The 15966-nt window shown below is 40.7% G+C and overlaps 1 protein-coding gene across 2 annotated transcripts; it reads right to left on the bottom strand.

The window, feature by feature from the left end:
- Positions 1 to 4606: 4606 nt before the first annotated feature.
- LOC130383047 (mitochondrial amidoxime-reducing component 1-like) lies at positions 4607 to 15117 on the bottom strand. 2 transcript variants are annotated; one of them, XM_056591063.1, is made up of 7 exons: positions 14644 to 15117; positions 13878 to 14048; positions 13131 to 13293; positions 12522 to 12662; positions 6774 to 6835; positions 6587 to 6658; positions 4607 to 6090 (listed from the first exon to the last, which is right to left on the bottom strand). In XM_056591063.1, exons 1-7 carry the CDS (start codon positions 14889 to 14891, stop codon positions 5964 to 5966), a joined length of 984 nt encoding a protein of 327 aa, XP_056447038.1. In that variant the 5' UTR covers positions 14892 to 15117; the 3' UTR covers positions 4607 to 5963. The 2 variants fall into 2 exon arrangements, with proteins under 2 accessions (XP_056447038.1, XP_056447037.1); XM_056591062.1 differs by having other exon boundaries at positions 12522 to 12665; positions 14644 to 15114.
- Between the last annotated feature and the right edge of the window lie 849 nt (positions 15118 to 15966).

Below are 15966 nucleotides of genomic sequence, written 5' to 3'. Positions count from 1 at the left end.
GACAAGCGTTTTTCGAGAGGAAATCTGCGTGCATATGGTGACGCAAAAGTGTGTAGAATTCGATTGGTGCTGTGATACACTGTCACACAACACCGCCATGTCTGAGCGCATGCGTAGAATATTCCTTCTTCTCATCTGCGCCGCGAAAACCAAAACATAATTACAGATCCTTCTCTGTTCAGTAATACTATCTGTACATATCCTCTACATTTCATGGAAAGACTCCTCTAAGTTTATTAGAGCTGCCAGAGCAGCTTGACGGTCCGACACATGGAAATAATCCAACATGTTTGTTTCTTTCCCTGTACTGGCGCATGCATGTGACGTAAACGCGTACGGGACGTGAGCAGATCTGAGCAGAGTTTTGCGTCTTGGCAGTGTAGACGGAAACGCTACGGCGCTAATTTCCCAGCTGATGTGTGTGGGGTGTTGTTGTTTTTTAAATTTTTTATCTACTCCATCCCCACACGGGCTTTAGGATACCGTTATAAACCTCACTGTTTTAGTGATGAATGTTAATAGGGTTTCCCAGCTGAGTTGCGTGTGTTTCTCTTTCTTTTTTTTCTTGTTTATTACACATCGTTTTGTCGGTCATCGTTATCCGGCCCTAATGGCTGGATATGCATGCTAGGCTAACAGTGCCTAAAGACGTGACTTTTCTCAATTGTGGTGTTCATTTGTGTTTTATATGCACCCATGGTGCTCTGTTTGAACGCTCGGAGCCTCTCTGCATGAAGAGAGGATAGCGTTTTCTTTTTCTGTCAAGATGCAACGGATGTTTAAACCTGCATTCAACCTGCCGTCTTCATCGTTTGGGGATGAGGACATTGGGTTTGGGGGGTGGGGGGAGGGATATCCTTGGTGTTATTCTATTTTCTTTACATCTGTATGCAATGTGTGTTTTTATCATCTCTCTATGGTTGGTCTTTTCATATCACTGTATAATCTTGTAGGACAATGTCTACACACTTACCCTAATGATGTCTAATAACTCAGTAAACTCTATTAGGTTTCTGTCATGGAATGTCAAAGGCATGGGACATCCGATTAAAAGATCCAGAGTTTTGTCGCACCTTAAACATTTAAAAACGGATATAGCTTTCATACAGGAGACGCAATACTGATCATGTCATGTCGTTGCGCGACATTTGATTGTAACAGGTACCATACAGCAGACACCTGTTTTACTGGTTAACGTGTATGCTCCTAATTTTTATGATTCTGGCTTTTCAAACAGATTACTTTGCAGTCTCCCAGCTTTAAATACACGTCGATTAATTTTTGGTGGTGATTTGAACTGCGTTATTAACCCCGTATTAGATCGCTCCAGCCCCAGGCTAGCTCATCCCTCTTCCATGTCAAGGGCATTTGCAGACTTTATGTTACAAAACGGATGCACTGACCCATGGAGGTTTCTTAATCCACATTGAAAGAATTTTCTTTTTTTTCACCGGAACATCGCTCCTATTCTAGAATTGTTGTTTTTTTTGTTGATGCTAGTCTCCTAGTTATAAGCGACCACTCCCCTTTGGTTCTTGACATGCTATTGACATCCCATCCAAGACCCCGTCCTTTGTGGAGACTGGTCTCTCTGCTTCTGTCTAACCAGGGTTTCTGTGATTATATTTTCCCCTTGACGAGTTTGTTTCTATTAACAAAAATGATTCTACCTCTTACTCTCTACTATGGAAATCGCTTAAGGCATACCTTAGAGGCCAAATTAACAAAAATTAACTAAACTGTATAAAGCTGATCAGAATCGACTCACGGAGCTAATCCTCAATTTAGATCACCAATATGCCAGTAACCCTAGTCCCGATCTGTATAAGGAGCGCTTCAGTCTGCAGGCTGAGTTCGATTTGCTCACCACTAGGCAGGCAGAACGCATGCTTTTGCAATCTCGCAGTAATTACTATGAACATGGCGATAAGGGTGGTCGCTTGCTCGCCGATCTCGCGCCAAGCTTCCTAACGTCTCATTACTCAAATTAAGGACCCACTCAGTGCTCCCCTGTCTGCCCCTTCTGACATTAATGCAACATTCAAAACGTTTTATTCTGCTCTTTACCAATCCGACTCCCAAACCGACAACACCACCATGGACCGATTTTTAATAATCTTAGTGTGCCCACTTTTGACCCTGCAATTGGACACAACCTAGATTTGCCATTGGTGCTGCAGGAAATAGTTGATGCAATAAATTCTATGCAAAGTAACAAAGCCCCTGGCCCTGATGGCTATCCCACCAAGTTCTTTAAGAAATGTAGTAGCAAACTAGCCCCACTTCCCCCCCGTTCGAGTCAATCGAACGGGGGACACTACCACCTACCCTGACCCAGGCATCAATCTCTCTCCTACTTAAGAAGGATAAAGACCCTACTTGTTGCGGGTCTTGCAGGCCTTTATCGCTCCTCAATGTTGATGTCAAGGTCTTAGCGAAGGTGCTAGCAACGCGTCTCGAGGCAGTTTTGCCGGATATCGCCTCGAAGGAGCAGACAGGATTCATTAAAGGGCGTCATTCTTTTTTCAATATCCGAACATTAATAAACATAATTTATTCGACCCCTACCTCTAAACGTCCTGAAGTTGTAATATCACTGGATGCCGAAAAGGCCTTTGATCGAGTAGAATTATTTATTTACTGCTCTTAAAAAAATTGGTTTTGGTGACCGCTTTAGCTCGTGGATTAATTTTCTATACAGATCCCCAGGCAAGTGTTTGCACTGGGGACACTCGGTCTGATTATTTCCCACTGTCCCGCAGGACCCGACAGGGCTGCCCCTTAAGTCCACTTTTATCTGCCCTAGCTATTGAGACCCTATCCATAGCCCTGCGCTCTTCCCCCCTTCTTCAGGGAATCTATTGTGAGGGAATCGAACATCGTGTGTCATTATATGCGGATGATCACTTTCTCTATGTCTCGAATCCTGCTACAGATATTCCGTTTGTGATCTCTATTCTTAATGAATTTGGCTAACCCTTTTCCGGGTTATAAGCTTAACCTGCAGAGAAGTGAGTCTTTCCCTCTTAACATAGGGCTTAGGGGTCAATATCACTCCGTCCATTTCAGCTCTTATGGCTGCAAATTTCACTCCCCTACTTAAACACTAAATCTGACTTTCAGAGATGGGGTAACCTCCCTCTGACGCTGACAGGCAGAATTAACTCTGTGAAGATGACAATTTTACCCCGATTTCTTTACTTATTCCAATCCATTCCAATATTCTTACCAAAATCCTTCTTTCAATCGTTGAACAAACTTATTACATCATTTGTTTGGGCAGGAAAACACCCAAGAACTAGTAGGATTGTACTAGAAATTAGTAAATTTGGAGGGGGCCTTGCCCTGCCAAACTTTATGTACTACTACTGGTCAGCTTATATTCAATATCCAGTTTTACAGATCTAGTTAAGAAATTTGGTTTGCCATGTTCACATTTCTTTCGTTACTTACAAATAAGGCACTTCATTTGCACGCAGTATCGTGCGTGCAAATCGTTTCCCTCACCAAGCCACACTTTGCCATGGGAGGAATTACTTAAATTAAGTCCCAATCAGAAAGCTCTTATACCCCGGGTATATAGCGGTCTTATGTCGCTCAATAACAAACCTGTGCTAAAAGCTAAGGTTGCATGGGAGAAAGAATTAAAGGTGGATTTCACAGATGACTGGTGGGCTAAGGCAATCGATAGAATGAGCTCAACATCATCCTGTGCTCGCCTTGGGCTCATACAGTTTAAGGTATTCCATAGAACCCACTTTTCTAAAGCCAAATTGGCAGAGATATACCCTGACGTAGATCATAGCTGCAACCTGTTGCTTTGCCCCGGCTGACCACAGTCATATGTTTTTTCTCTATCCAAGACTGAACAATTTTTGGTGTTCGGTCTTCAAAACACTGTCTGACGTCCTGCATCTAAATCTTTAGCCATGTCCTTTGACAGCCATTTTTGGGGTTCCCCTTTTGCCTTCTGCCTACTCTAGACCTCAAGCAGATGTTATCGCATTCTCTTCTCTCTTAGCTCGGAGAAGAATACTTTTTGAGTTGAAGTCTCCCAAGCCTCCTCTGTCATCTTCTTGGTTGAGTGATGTTATGTTCTTTATCAAACTGGAAAAATGTAATATTCTCTGAGATGTTCTCTGAAGAAATTTGTCGGTGGCACGCCTTCAACTCTCACTTCAATAAAGTTAAGTCGCTTCCCGATGGCTAAGTAATAACCCTGTCCGTTCGGTAACCAAGCTAAATAAGGTACTCCTTTTAAGATTTGTATGAATGTGTGCATATGTGATGCACAGTATTTGATCGGCATTGTCTATATTAAGGTGAAATACTCATGTAATTTATTTATTTTTTTACTATGTTGTTTTTTTTTAATGTAATTTCCATCTGTCCAAGGATTGTTTGGGATGTGGTGTGGCTGGGGGTTGTAAATGTTTGTATGTTTGCATAAAAAAGAAAATTCAATAAAAATCGTTTATGGGAAAAATAACAAAAAAATATATATATTTTGTTGGAAATATATATTGGACATTTAAAAAGGTTTTCCCCATATCAATGAGTGAATTGGATTTATGGCTTTGACTTGGATTTATGAACAAATAAATTAAAATGAAGTTCATTTGTTTGTAATTTATTAACATCAAAAAATGAATTGTGGGCTATTTGATTCTTGCAAAAATGCATGCTTGTACTATACACACTAGTATACATATAGATGTAAAACTGCCTAATAATCTTAGTTTATAAAACAATCCCAATTAATCCCAATTAGTTTATGAACAACAGTACAATACAGCAAATACTAGCACACTAGTGCAGTGACGGACTGGGATTAAAAAACGGCCCTGGCATTTTCACCCACCAGCGGCCCACACGGGGACGCGCACGCACGCGTATGCCCGCAACACACAGATATAACTTCACATGCACGGAAATAACACACACTTTTGTAGCCCCATTGGTGATGAACTCTCTAACTTTAATATGCATAAAGACTGACTGTCCTCACTGTCCTCCTGTTTTACTCCCTGCCCCTGGTCTGTTTGCTCAGTGTCTTGAACATTAGTGCTAGCGCTGGTGCTACTAGCTGAAGCTGCACTTGTCAGCCAACAGTCATTTCCTGCATTTCGCTCTCTTTTTCTCCGCTCCTCCCTTCTGTCGCTTAATTCCTTGATTCATAGTTCATACTCATAGTAACCTCAGCAGACTCTGGTATCTTCCAACTTTCAACTTCCAACAACCCCCTATACGCAGACGCGGTCTGATTCTTTTTTGAAATTCCCAGAAGTCATTGCTTCATAAAACTTTTGTAAACCAATAATACATAAAAAATACAGGCAGATTTGTTGTATTTCAATTTCAAACAATGCACTTTTTAAACATCTGATTGAATAAGGCTACAAAATAATGTAGACCGATGTAAATATTAAGGGCAACCATGACTGTAGTATATAGAAACTCATATCTGGTATAAATACTAATTCATTTCCTATTATATAGCATGAATAGGGATTTAGAGACAAAGGCTAATTTGAAGATTTTAACACTATAGATGCTTGATAGTGTGCCCTAACCCGACAAGCATGCCGCCCCGTGATTGGCCGGCCGCCCGGCCCAAACGGCCCACAAGAGGCCGTGGCCCCTTTGGCATCTGCCCGAATGCCAGACCGTCCAGTCCGTCACTGCACTAGTGTACAGAAAAGTGAGCCCCGTAGTCCTCTGTAGTGTATTACATGTACTTTACACACACATTGATTATGAAGTACGTGTGTGGGTGGAGGACTGGAATTATATAACTATATATTATTGTGAGGACTGCAAAATTTGCCTAGGGATATAATCTCACTTTTTGCAATCAATGTTTCATAATCGGAAATGTACATCAAGGAACTGGCCTTTGTTATGCTGCTAAAGAGTTCTAAATGACAGTGATCACCAACAGCAAACAACCATTTTTCCACTTCCTAGCGACCAATCCGATATACTACATCCCCAACCTGTATGATTCCCGTCTTTTTGACGGTGAAAAATTGTCCAAACAACGGTGATTTTTTGTAGATTTCTGCCTCAGACGGTTGGCACTGTCGATATCTGATAAAAAAAATACATACTTTACAACCAGGAAGGTTTAGAAATGAAACGTAATTTGTGCCATGGAGCACATAAAACACATTACACACTAGGCTATAAATAATGGCCAACTTGACTAAGACCAACAAAAACTCTATTTTTGTTCGAAAAAATCTCTTTTGCTGAGAGAAGTTAGTAAAAACAAGCAAACACTGATGATACTCAATCTTTAAAGGGGACCTATCATACCACCAGGTGTGAGTGTGATTAGCCATTACAAGCCGTTTTCAAAATGTGCAGCATTGGGACATCACAGGTGGGCATGTCCACCTAGATGTGTGACGGATAGATGAGCAACGTTTGCTGCAGTCCACTGGGTAGGCTGGTAGACTGATCTATCCAGCTCACATCTAGGTGGACACGCCCACCTGTGATGTCACAACGCTGCACATTTTCAAAAAAAGTAATATATAACCAATAACAAAAACATAAAAGTAGAGTTACTCTTCAACCTTACCCCTTTAGTGTTTCCAGGGGCTCTTTCCTGCTTATAATACCAGTTTCTGGGTCAACGGTGATGAAACTGCACCTGCAGTACAATAACAGAACATTCCATTAATGTTTAGATTTGTTGCACAATGTGAAACCAACAGGTTGAAAATGTTAAGTGGAAAAGGGTTTTTCAGAAGCTAGGTCTGGGTCACCTTCCACATGCCATTACACGATGGAGTCTAACATCGCCAATCAGCAGCTCCGTCCAAGAATCCTAGAAAAGTAGGATAGAAAAACAACTAATGATTGATTTATTTGTACTTTCTTTTATTAGTTAAAGTACAGCCAAGGAGAAAAAGTTAGAGAGAAAGATATAAAGTGAGGAAATTAAAGAGGAACAGTGCCTGTTGGGGGATAATCCACATCAGATCTAAGAAATATTTTATAATTTTTAATTTTTTGACATGTACAGTAACCATTTATCCCAGCCTTTAGAAAATGAGTCTTCCTTAGTTTTTAATCTATATGCGAGTCCCACCATCGTTCGAATATCACCGATAATGTTGAGCCGTTGTCTGTAGTCAGGTTCAACAGGCTGGAGCCAGTTCTTAGTGATGGCTTTTTTTTGCGGCATCAAGACGAATAGTTATCAAATATTGTATTTATTTAAGTTCTTAATCTGGAGAGCAGTTAAACATGAGAATGAGTTTTAGATACGTTTAATTTGTAACCTGAGTATACGCCAAGATGTTCTAAAATGTGCCTCAGTTTCATAAAGGAGTTACTGTAACTTTTAATTTAATCAAACATTGTCCTCAAAAAGACTTATAGTATGGTTTTGGTTATTGATATATTTTCCTGTTATCATATCATCTTGTGTAATCATTTGGACTAATGGTTCTATATCGAGAGCAAACAAAGTAGGTCTGAGACAGCAGCCCTGTCTGGTTCCTCTTTCCAAAGTAAATCTGTCCGATAGTGAGCCCTGGTAATGGTCCAATTAAAAGCTTGGAGTAATAGTGGCGACAGTTAAAGGAGCATTTCACCAGTGGAGGCATGAATATCTATTGAAATTGGGTCCTATATGTAGTCGAATAATAAAATAAAATTCTAATTTGGTGCCGTCTTGAACGAGAAAAGGCAGAAAGTGACTTTTTGGTGCTTGTGGATTGAAGACAACAACCCCCACCATGCACCATGATGCCCAGCTTCGCTGGCCACTCCCGCTCATCTAGATCTCCGCCTATCGGACACCTCGCTGTTCGATCTACCAGGTGATACCGCATGACTGCTTGAAAATCATTTCACACACCATTTCTAGTGAAGAGTATTAGTTGGTGAACTCAGTGAATTAGTCCTCGTTTGTATTTCTTTCGAAATGGTGAACTTTTGCTTGGTGCCATCTTCTATGTCAGATCCAGTACCTTCCGCCATTGTACTTCAGTCGTATCAACAGCCTCTGTTAGCTTAGCTTCAGACGCTGTGGATGTTAGTTTCTGCTGGTGAAGTCCCACCCACTGGCACTGCTCTAATAGGTCTGTAGCGTCAGTGGGTCCCACCCCCTATAGAGGGGTGGGACTAGTGATTGTAGTCTTACGAGAATCCTCCCCTCTTACACTTCCAATTTACTTCTACGCAAAAAATCGTCATATTGCGTCATCTTAAACAGGAAGTGTTGGAGATCGATACGGATCTCTCCAGTCTCTCCAGAAAATAAGGGAATGATGCACGACCACTCAAAAATATGAGTGGGTTTCTTACGATACAAAGCTTAATGGAAATGGGTGAAGTTTCCCTTTAAGTTTTTTGTACCACTCAGATCTGTCAGTAACGGGATCCTTGTTGGTTTTCAATTTTTCCTATTGCTTTATGGATTTTATCTGTGGCTATCTTTGCTGTTATGCATTCATTTTGCACTTTACCTATAGAAGACAGATCCAAGGAGTCTAGAAATGTTTGAGTATCCTTATGATTCGTGTTGATGTTTGTGTGTAAAGTTCTTTGTCATAATCCCTGAACATATTTTCAATTTATTTTGAAAATATGTTTAGTTTAGTTGGAATTGGGATCAATAGTTTATTGACTGTAATCCCTGCCTGTTGTCTTCGTAATGAAGACCCACGTCTAGAAAGCTGTAGGGTCTGACAACGAGTCATGAAAATGGCCCAACTCGAGGGGCGGCACCAAGCATGCATTCGAAAAATATCACTGCACGCAATTGGATAACACTACAACCAATCAGAAGAAAACAAGGGGTGACGTATCCAGACCAGCGGAGCTACCCAATAGATAAGACTCTTGCGTATCCGGTCTGTAAAGCCCAGTTCAGACCAAAGATTCACCTTGCAACGGCTTGCAACTTGCAACTCCTTGCGACTCCTTGCGACGAGACGGGCTGCGACGTTCTAAAACTGGGCCGTTCACACTGGCTGCAACGCGCTGCAACGGGCTGCGACGCTAGGTGGTTTTCATAGCAACTTTGAACGCTCTGGCACAGCTGAGAGCCGTAACATCATCATTTGCGTAGGTTAGGTTAGATTAGTTAGGTTTGCGATTAGTTAGGTTTGCAATTATTTTTATTTTTATTTTGCTTGAGAGTAGGCTAGAGTTACTGTGTTTTGTCATTCTCCACTACATCTGCATTGGAGTAAATAGCTGGAGCTTACAGTTAGTTTAGATTACCCTTTGTTGGATACATTGCATTTTCCGTTAGTTGAATTTCAGTTTGATCTGTCTTTGTTCACCATCGGCTCAACTACTACTTAATTATAAACAGGCCTAATTATGTTAGTGAGAGTGAAATGGTCGCAGTTTTTGCTGTGGCTTTAATCATGAAAAGGAGAAGACGGCTAGTTATAAAGCCAATACTATGGATCCGCAGTTGGGTACTTATGCTGGAGTGGACAGTACGGTACCGGGACGGAGTAAGGCCGTGACGTACAAGTTGTTCTGTGCTGTGATTGGCTGAAGAGGAATAGTTAAATCGCCGCGTTCTAAAACTGGACCTTGCGATTTGACATGTTCAATCTCTGGCGACTCCTTGCAACTCCTTGCGACGCCTTGCAACTGCTTGCAACGGCTTGCAACGACCCGTTCACACCACCCCTGCGACGTTCTAAAACCGTCTCGTTGCAAGCCGTTGCAAGGTGAATCTTTGGTCTGAACTGGGCTTTAGACAGCAACGCTTTCGGCCCGCCTATATCAGATAGACCGATGTGATTGGTTAATGTTCTGGGCCCGGGGAGTATACTGCTTGTTCCCAGAGTGACTCACTGAGCTAATTCAAATTGTGCTCTTGCGAGAACTCTGGATTTCCAGGGTACTAATTCATGAGTCATTTGGTTTTAAATACCTAGCCTTTATCTCCATTTCCTGTTGTAGTATTTTATTAATTTGGTTTCTCACTTCTATCATTTGTTTATATCTTTTTTCGGTTTTCTCTTTATGTATTGGTTCCAGGCCAGCTAACATAGACTTCTACAGATTTTCTTTTTCTATTTAAGTTGACTTGTTATTGCAATAAATAATCCTTGTATTATAGCTTTTACGGCGTTCCATTGTATTGCAGTGTGTTTATCGTCATTGACATTTTCCTTTAAGATCTTCTGTATTTCAGCTTTGTTTTGTTTGACCAGTTTTTCATTAATATCCCCACGTTTCTCTCCATATTGTTTCTTGTCGTCAGAACTTCAAATATATCTTTAAATAGATTGGACTATGGTCAGACAAATCTGCCATTCCAATTTGACATTCCTGTATTCTATCCCTGCTTTCTTTCTGCATAAAAAAATATATAATTGAGTATAAGGAGTGTGCTACTGAATAATGAATGAAGTCTCTTCCTGTAGAGGATGTAGTATGCATGTAGCTCCATGCATCAAAAAAGCTAATTTCTTCCCATGTATTTTTTTTTACTGCCCTTGTGATAAGTTTTCTATTTCTCTTACAACTAGTTGTGTCCATGTCGTAGTTCATTATCACATTGAGATCTCCTGAACATATACCTTCAATCTATTTAGCAATCAAATTAAATAGGGATTTAAAGAAATTTTTATCACTTTCAGGTGGGGCATATATGTTCACCAGTGTTACCATTGCTTGGTCATTTGTTCCTTTTACAGTAACATATCGTCTCTCTTTATCATTTATTTATTTTTGATATTCAAATTTGGTGGCATTAGGAATAAGAATTGCTACACCTCTTTTGCGGGCGTTAGAATAGGAACTATATAAAGTGTTTTTAAATCAAAATCTTTTCAACTTTTCATGTTCTGTTTGTGAAAGGTGAGTCTCTTGCAGGTAGTCAATCTGCGTCCTTCCTTTATTAATTTTAGCTATAATTGTAGCTCTTTTGACTGGGTTTCCTAAGCCATTACAATGTTGGGACATAAGTTTAATACAATCTTGTTTGGTATTAACAGGCTGCTTTTGGTCTGTTCACATTGTAGTGTCTCCCCCTCAGGCTAATGCAATAACCATAGGAGCTGAACATAATATGAAACAAACAAAAAATAACATAACATACCTATAAACAGAAGAGCGACCTCCAAAAAGAGACGTCAACAACCCTCATATGTTGACCCCCCTTTAGTTTTGAGGGGAGATGCCTTCCACAAGAGAAGGGCCCACAGCTAGTAGTTAGATGTAACCCATTTTTTGACCTGAATTGCAATTGAAGAATATTTTATTCACATTTATACTTAGTGTCGGTACTCATCTCGCGTTGTTTTCAGTGTGTTGGAAATTTTGCAACCGTCCTCTCACCCGTCTGCCTGCCTGCGAGGTTCGAGTCTAGTTTTAACTCAACACCACAAGTAATCATCACCAACCATTTATTTAGGTTTAGTTTCGTTTTTTTTCTCAACAAAGCACAGCTGTGCATATAACAGATATAAATAAAAGTGTTGACAGGCTGACCCTGGAACAGGCCTACAGCTTCAAAGTATAACAGAGAGATATATTAAAACAGGCCTACATAAGCCATTCTGATCTAATAGGCAGGCATACCTCTCAAAATAACAATAATGTACACAGTAGTGCAGGCCTCACCTGTTTGAAAATATAAAGCTGCATATTTAGTAAACTGTGAAAAGAAAATGTATAAAACATAAGTAAGCGCTTGGTGTATTGCGAATAACAAATGTGAAAATAAAATAAAATATTCCTACTGAGGTAGACTGAGAAGACTATGTCTTCCTAAGTAAACTTGTGTATTTCTTGCAGGTTCTGTGATAGGAAAAACTAGCCTGTCGATAGTGTCTCGACTACATGTCTCTTATCAAAAATATACAGATAAAACTCTTACTACTGGCGTCTCTCTTATCCTTTTGCTGTTCTACGTCCGCGTTTACTCTGGTTTATGTTTCTGGTTAATGTCCTCCTTAAACTCTGCCAGTTCGTTTTTCACTTGGGTGGTGGTGTCGTCTTTGACAGTTTTCAGGTCAATTTTCAGCTTGTTTTGCATGGATTGGATTTGCTTGCTAATGCTGTCTAAGCTAGCTTGCGGTATAGCCATAGCTGTAGCTTAAGCTGTTAGCTTGTCACCTTCCTCGTCAGAACGATTTATTCATTTAACTTGTCCGTCCGGGACTTTTTTCTTCTTTCATTTCTTTGAAAGTCCATGCATCTTTCTTTGTTATATTTTCATTTTTTTGCAGCGTTTATCATGTTGGCGTTAGGGAGCACACTTTTCAATTCCATACTCCTCAACCGTCATCCGGAAGTCACAACAATTTTTTTTACATTTACATTTCCCTCCCCAAAAATTATTAAAGAAAGATTAATACAAAATGTAATAGTTATAAACTGGGAAAAAACTTCCCAATTTAAGTAACATTTATGGATTTCAGAAGAAGCTTTGTTCAAATAATGTGCATTGAATTGTTTATCTCACACTCGTAAAAATTAAAAGTAAATGAAAATATACATCTCATGGTAAGATAATTGAAGTTGAATAGTACCTCCTCAAAAGCATTGCAGTCACTGACGACGATGTTGGGACGGAATCTCTCCACCGTAACGTCCTTCTGCAGTTTGCCATTGAGGTCTCCAACTGACGCCTCTGACAGCAGCATCACAGGCCCAACGTTTGGATATGCCACCTTCTGTAAGGTTGAAGAACAGCAACCATGGGCGACCGGGCCTTCGCCGCTGCAGCCCCTCGACTGTGGAACAGCCTCCCGGACCACTTAAGGGCAACACAAACACTAGCCTGTTTTAAGACTGGCCTAAAAACCTTTTTATTCATAAAGGCATTTCCTACTTTTTAAAAAAAAATAATAATAATTGTATACTAGCACTCTGAGATTCTGCTAGAATGAAGACATGCTCAACAAATAAAATGAATTATTATTATTATTATTATTATTATTATTATTATTATAAGTACCTCCGAAAGACAGCTTTTATTAAACAGTGGTCTAATGAATTCAGTTTGATTAGTGAATTACAAAAATATGTACAAATACACACAAGACATGACTGCCGTTAACTTCGGCAGAACAAGCAAATATTAGTTAGTAATTCAAAGAAGAACAACCAAGCCCGGCCTGCAGGAGGCTGAGGTTCACCTCGTCCTGGGAGAACAGCTTCTCCTGGTCGGCAGACTTGCGGGGCTCCATGTGGGGCTCAAAGTGCACCAGACGGTAGCCTATCTCCCCCCCCAGAAAGCGGGTGATCCAGCGGGCTGCCTCGTCGCCACAGTCCCTCCCCTGGATGTCCGTACCGAACACCCTGGAGGAGGAGAATGAGAAGGTTAGTAGCCTAAGTTATGTATTGTTTTGAAAAACACAAAATCTCATTGTTCCATTCCGCACTGTCACTTATTTCCGTTAAACAACAATCGCTGGGAGTGTACGGGCATGTGAACGTGTGGATTTTTTGGAGGCATGTCCCGCTGGGATGGATAGTGGGAAAAGATTTCTGTGAAGCTCTGGTTGTTATTATTAACATATCTTATGAATGAATATCTAGTGTTTTCCGGCCTGCAATCTTTTGTGTGAGATAAGAAGAACCAACAAATTGGAATATTATATTTATCTTTCCCTGCTACATTTTTATTGAGATTTTTTACAAAAATTACAACTGTACCCATTCAGTCTCCTCATCGTCATCATCATCATCATCATCATCATCATCATCATCATCATCATCATCATCATCGTCACCATTTGAAATCCCGAATCCCGGGGTTTGTTTGGAACAGAATGATGTTCCACCAAAGGAGAAGATGACAAATAGACACACAGCCTGTGGCAGAAGCGCTACTCAGACCAAGTTAAAGTCAATGTTACGCTGTACCAAAACAAATAATCCACCTGCAATCCATGATGGGGTTGTGGGGCTGCTGAAGGGGCATCTGAAGCTCTTCCATGCCAGGACCATTCAGACATAGCCTCCCGCCGTCGCTGGTCAGGGCCACCAGCACTTGCCGCGGCTGCTGCTTCCCTGCCACCATGTGACCGTCCTCCTTGACCACCAGCCAGTGCCTGTAAATACACATCAGAGCCATACAGTCTACTATAAAACCACACCATCAATAGTAGCCTATAGCTATTAAGTCTATAGTGCCACCATACAGCCTATAGAACTGTACAGTACAAGGTACCACAATACAGTGTATCACCTTATAATAATAAAACCATACAGTGAAACAATACTATATTTAGTACCACCATACATTATACAAGTGTGTGGCGTGTGTGTTTCTGTGTTTCTGTGTCTGGAAAATAGATTACTTATTGTGGACCCAGTTACGCAAGAGTGCTCCATCCAGCTCGGTTCGTCAACGCAGAATGGGCTTGGGCAACGTTTTCATTTTGCAACGGCCCACTACGAAATCAACAAAGACTGTCACGTCCAGATATACGGATCTATATAACGTGTTTTGGATACTTTTCACTCCACATTTCCAGCCCACGATGTTCAACAGCGCAACATTTGTTTGCAAAGTTCTGTCCATGCATAACCTAACCAGAGAAAATGCTAATGATGAATCCTAATCCACTGTCACTCATTAGTCCCAAACCGCTGTCACTCATTTGTCCCCAATCACTGTTCCTTTAGTTTAGAACCAGTACATACCGATCCATAAGTTCTCCATGTTTTAATCCGATGTGGTGGCATTCTGCAAAAGCCACTGAGATGCCTTTCCCGGACTTCAGAGGGTGAACTAAAAGTTGCGATACAACTCCAACTCGGACCTTTTCTCTACTCCTTAAACTTCTCCACGCCAGACTCAAGCAGACCACCGCAGCACCCGCTCCTCCGACCACAAGATACAGCTTTTTATTCTGCGCTATTGCGGCAATCGAAAGCTTTTCGAAGCCCATGTTAGAGTTTGGACGAGAGAGGAGGCAGGCTGTTGGACTTTGCAACGCAATGCTTGTTTCAAGCAAGTTTAGTTCAAGGAGGGCAGACTACCGTCTCTGACCCTAGAATCGCCCCTGCTCGTAACAAATAAATTGTAAAAAGACACACTGTTTGAAGTTATTTTTTCGTTTTGGCAAGTAGCCATGAGATAAGCGGGATAATATACAGATCATTATCGAAATTGAGCCCCACTGTCTGGGCTTATTTACCCCTGTTTCAAAAAAATATAACTGAAAAATGATTAACTGCTATTCCTGATGTCAAACAACGTCATTACAATCAAACATAAATGCTGATTAAAAAACAGGCCAATGTTTATTGTGAATGTCACAATATATCAATAAATAATCACCTAAATAAATCAAAATAATAAATCATACTTACGCAACCGTGTTCCAGCAAAGAAAATCTCAACTGATATGATCGTCTCGGCTCTTGGTGTACTTCCAACAGTGGTGGGCTGTCAGGGCCAGCAAAGCCTTCTCTGCTGGTATAAACACTATCAGAATCACTGACTTATTTTTTAATATATTTGTATGCATATGAATATGTATTAAATTATTTCCAATAGTCTATTCTCTTCATTTAATAGCTTTTCTCTTGGTTGCGCTGCTTCCACTAGTGTATGTTTTTGTTAGAGCTTTTATCCAATCATATTTCAGCCATCATGTGTTGCCAGGGTCAAAGAAAGCCTTGACGCCTTTAGAATCGATAGTGCTGGCGTGGTCACACCAAATATTTAATTAATTAATAACTTTACACATGTGACATGCCTACGTTTTTTTGGCCTTTTCTTTTCAATAGGCCTGTGTCAACGTCACGTGACCTAGGTTCCGCTGGTTAGGAAATAGACAGATATTCCAAGGTTTCCTTCAAAAGGCACCTTGGAATATGTTATTTTCCGCAGTTTAGACTTGTAATTAATAACTTGTGGGCGCCCCAGTGGGTCAAATCGGGGCCCACTGATAGGGGAATGGTCAATTTGCGCCGCCGTTGGGGCACCGGGTCGATGCGCAGGCGATAAAACCATCTCTG

This window comes from Gadus chalcogrammus, chromosome 5 (assembly GCF_026213295.1).
Source record: "Gadus chalcogrammus isolate NIFS_2021 chromosome 5, NIFS_Gcha_1.0, whole genome shotgun sequence".
Classification (NCBI taxonomy): Eukaryota; Metazoa; Chordata; class Actinopteri; order Gadiformes; family Gadidae; genus Gadus; species Gadus chalcogrammus.
Note: the sequence above shows the minus strand (reverse complement) of the source record. Positions and strands in the feature narration are given on the sequence as shown.

Bases quoted from the DNA above. Each gene is read 5' to 3' on its own strand.
- LOC130383047 (XM_056591062.1), bottom strand. From the start codon at position 14,891: ATGGGCTTCGAAAAGCTTTCGATTGCCGCAATAGCGCAGAATAAAAAG. The intron at 12,666-13,130 runs GTGAACCTCAGC...TCAACCTTACAG, and splicing joins AGCTGTTCTCCCAGGACGAG to AAGGTGGCATATCCAAACGT. The intron at 6,091-6,586 runs GTAAGGTTGAAG...TTTTTTTATCAG, and splicing joins CCCCTGGAAACACTAAAGGG to ATATCGACAGTGCCAACCGT.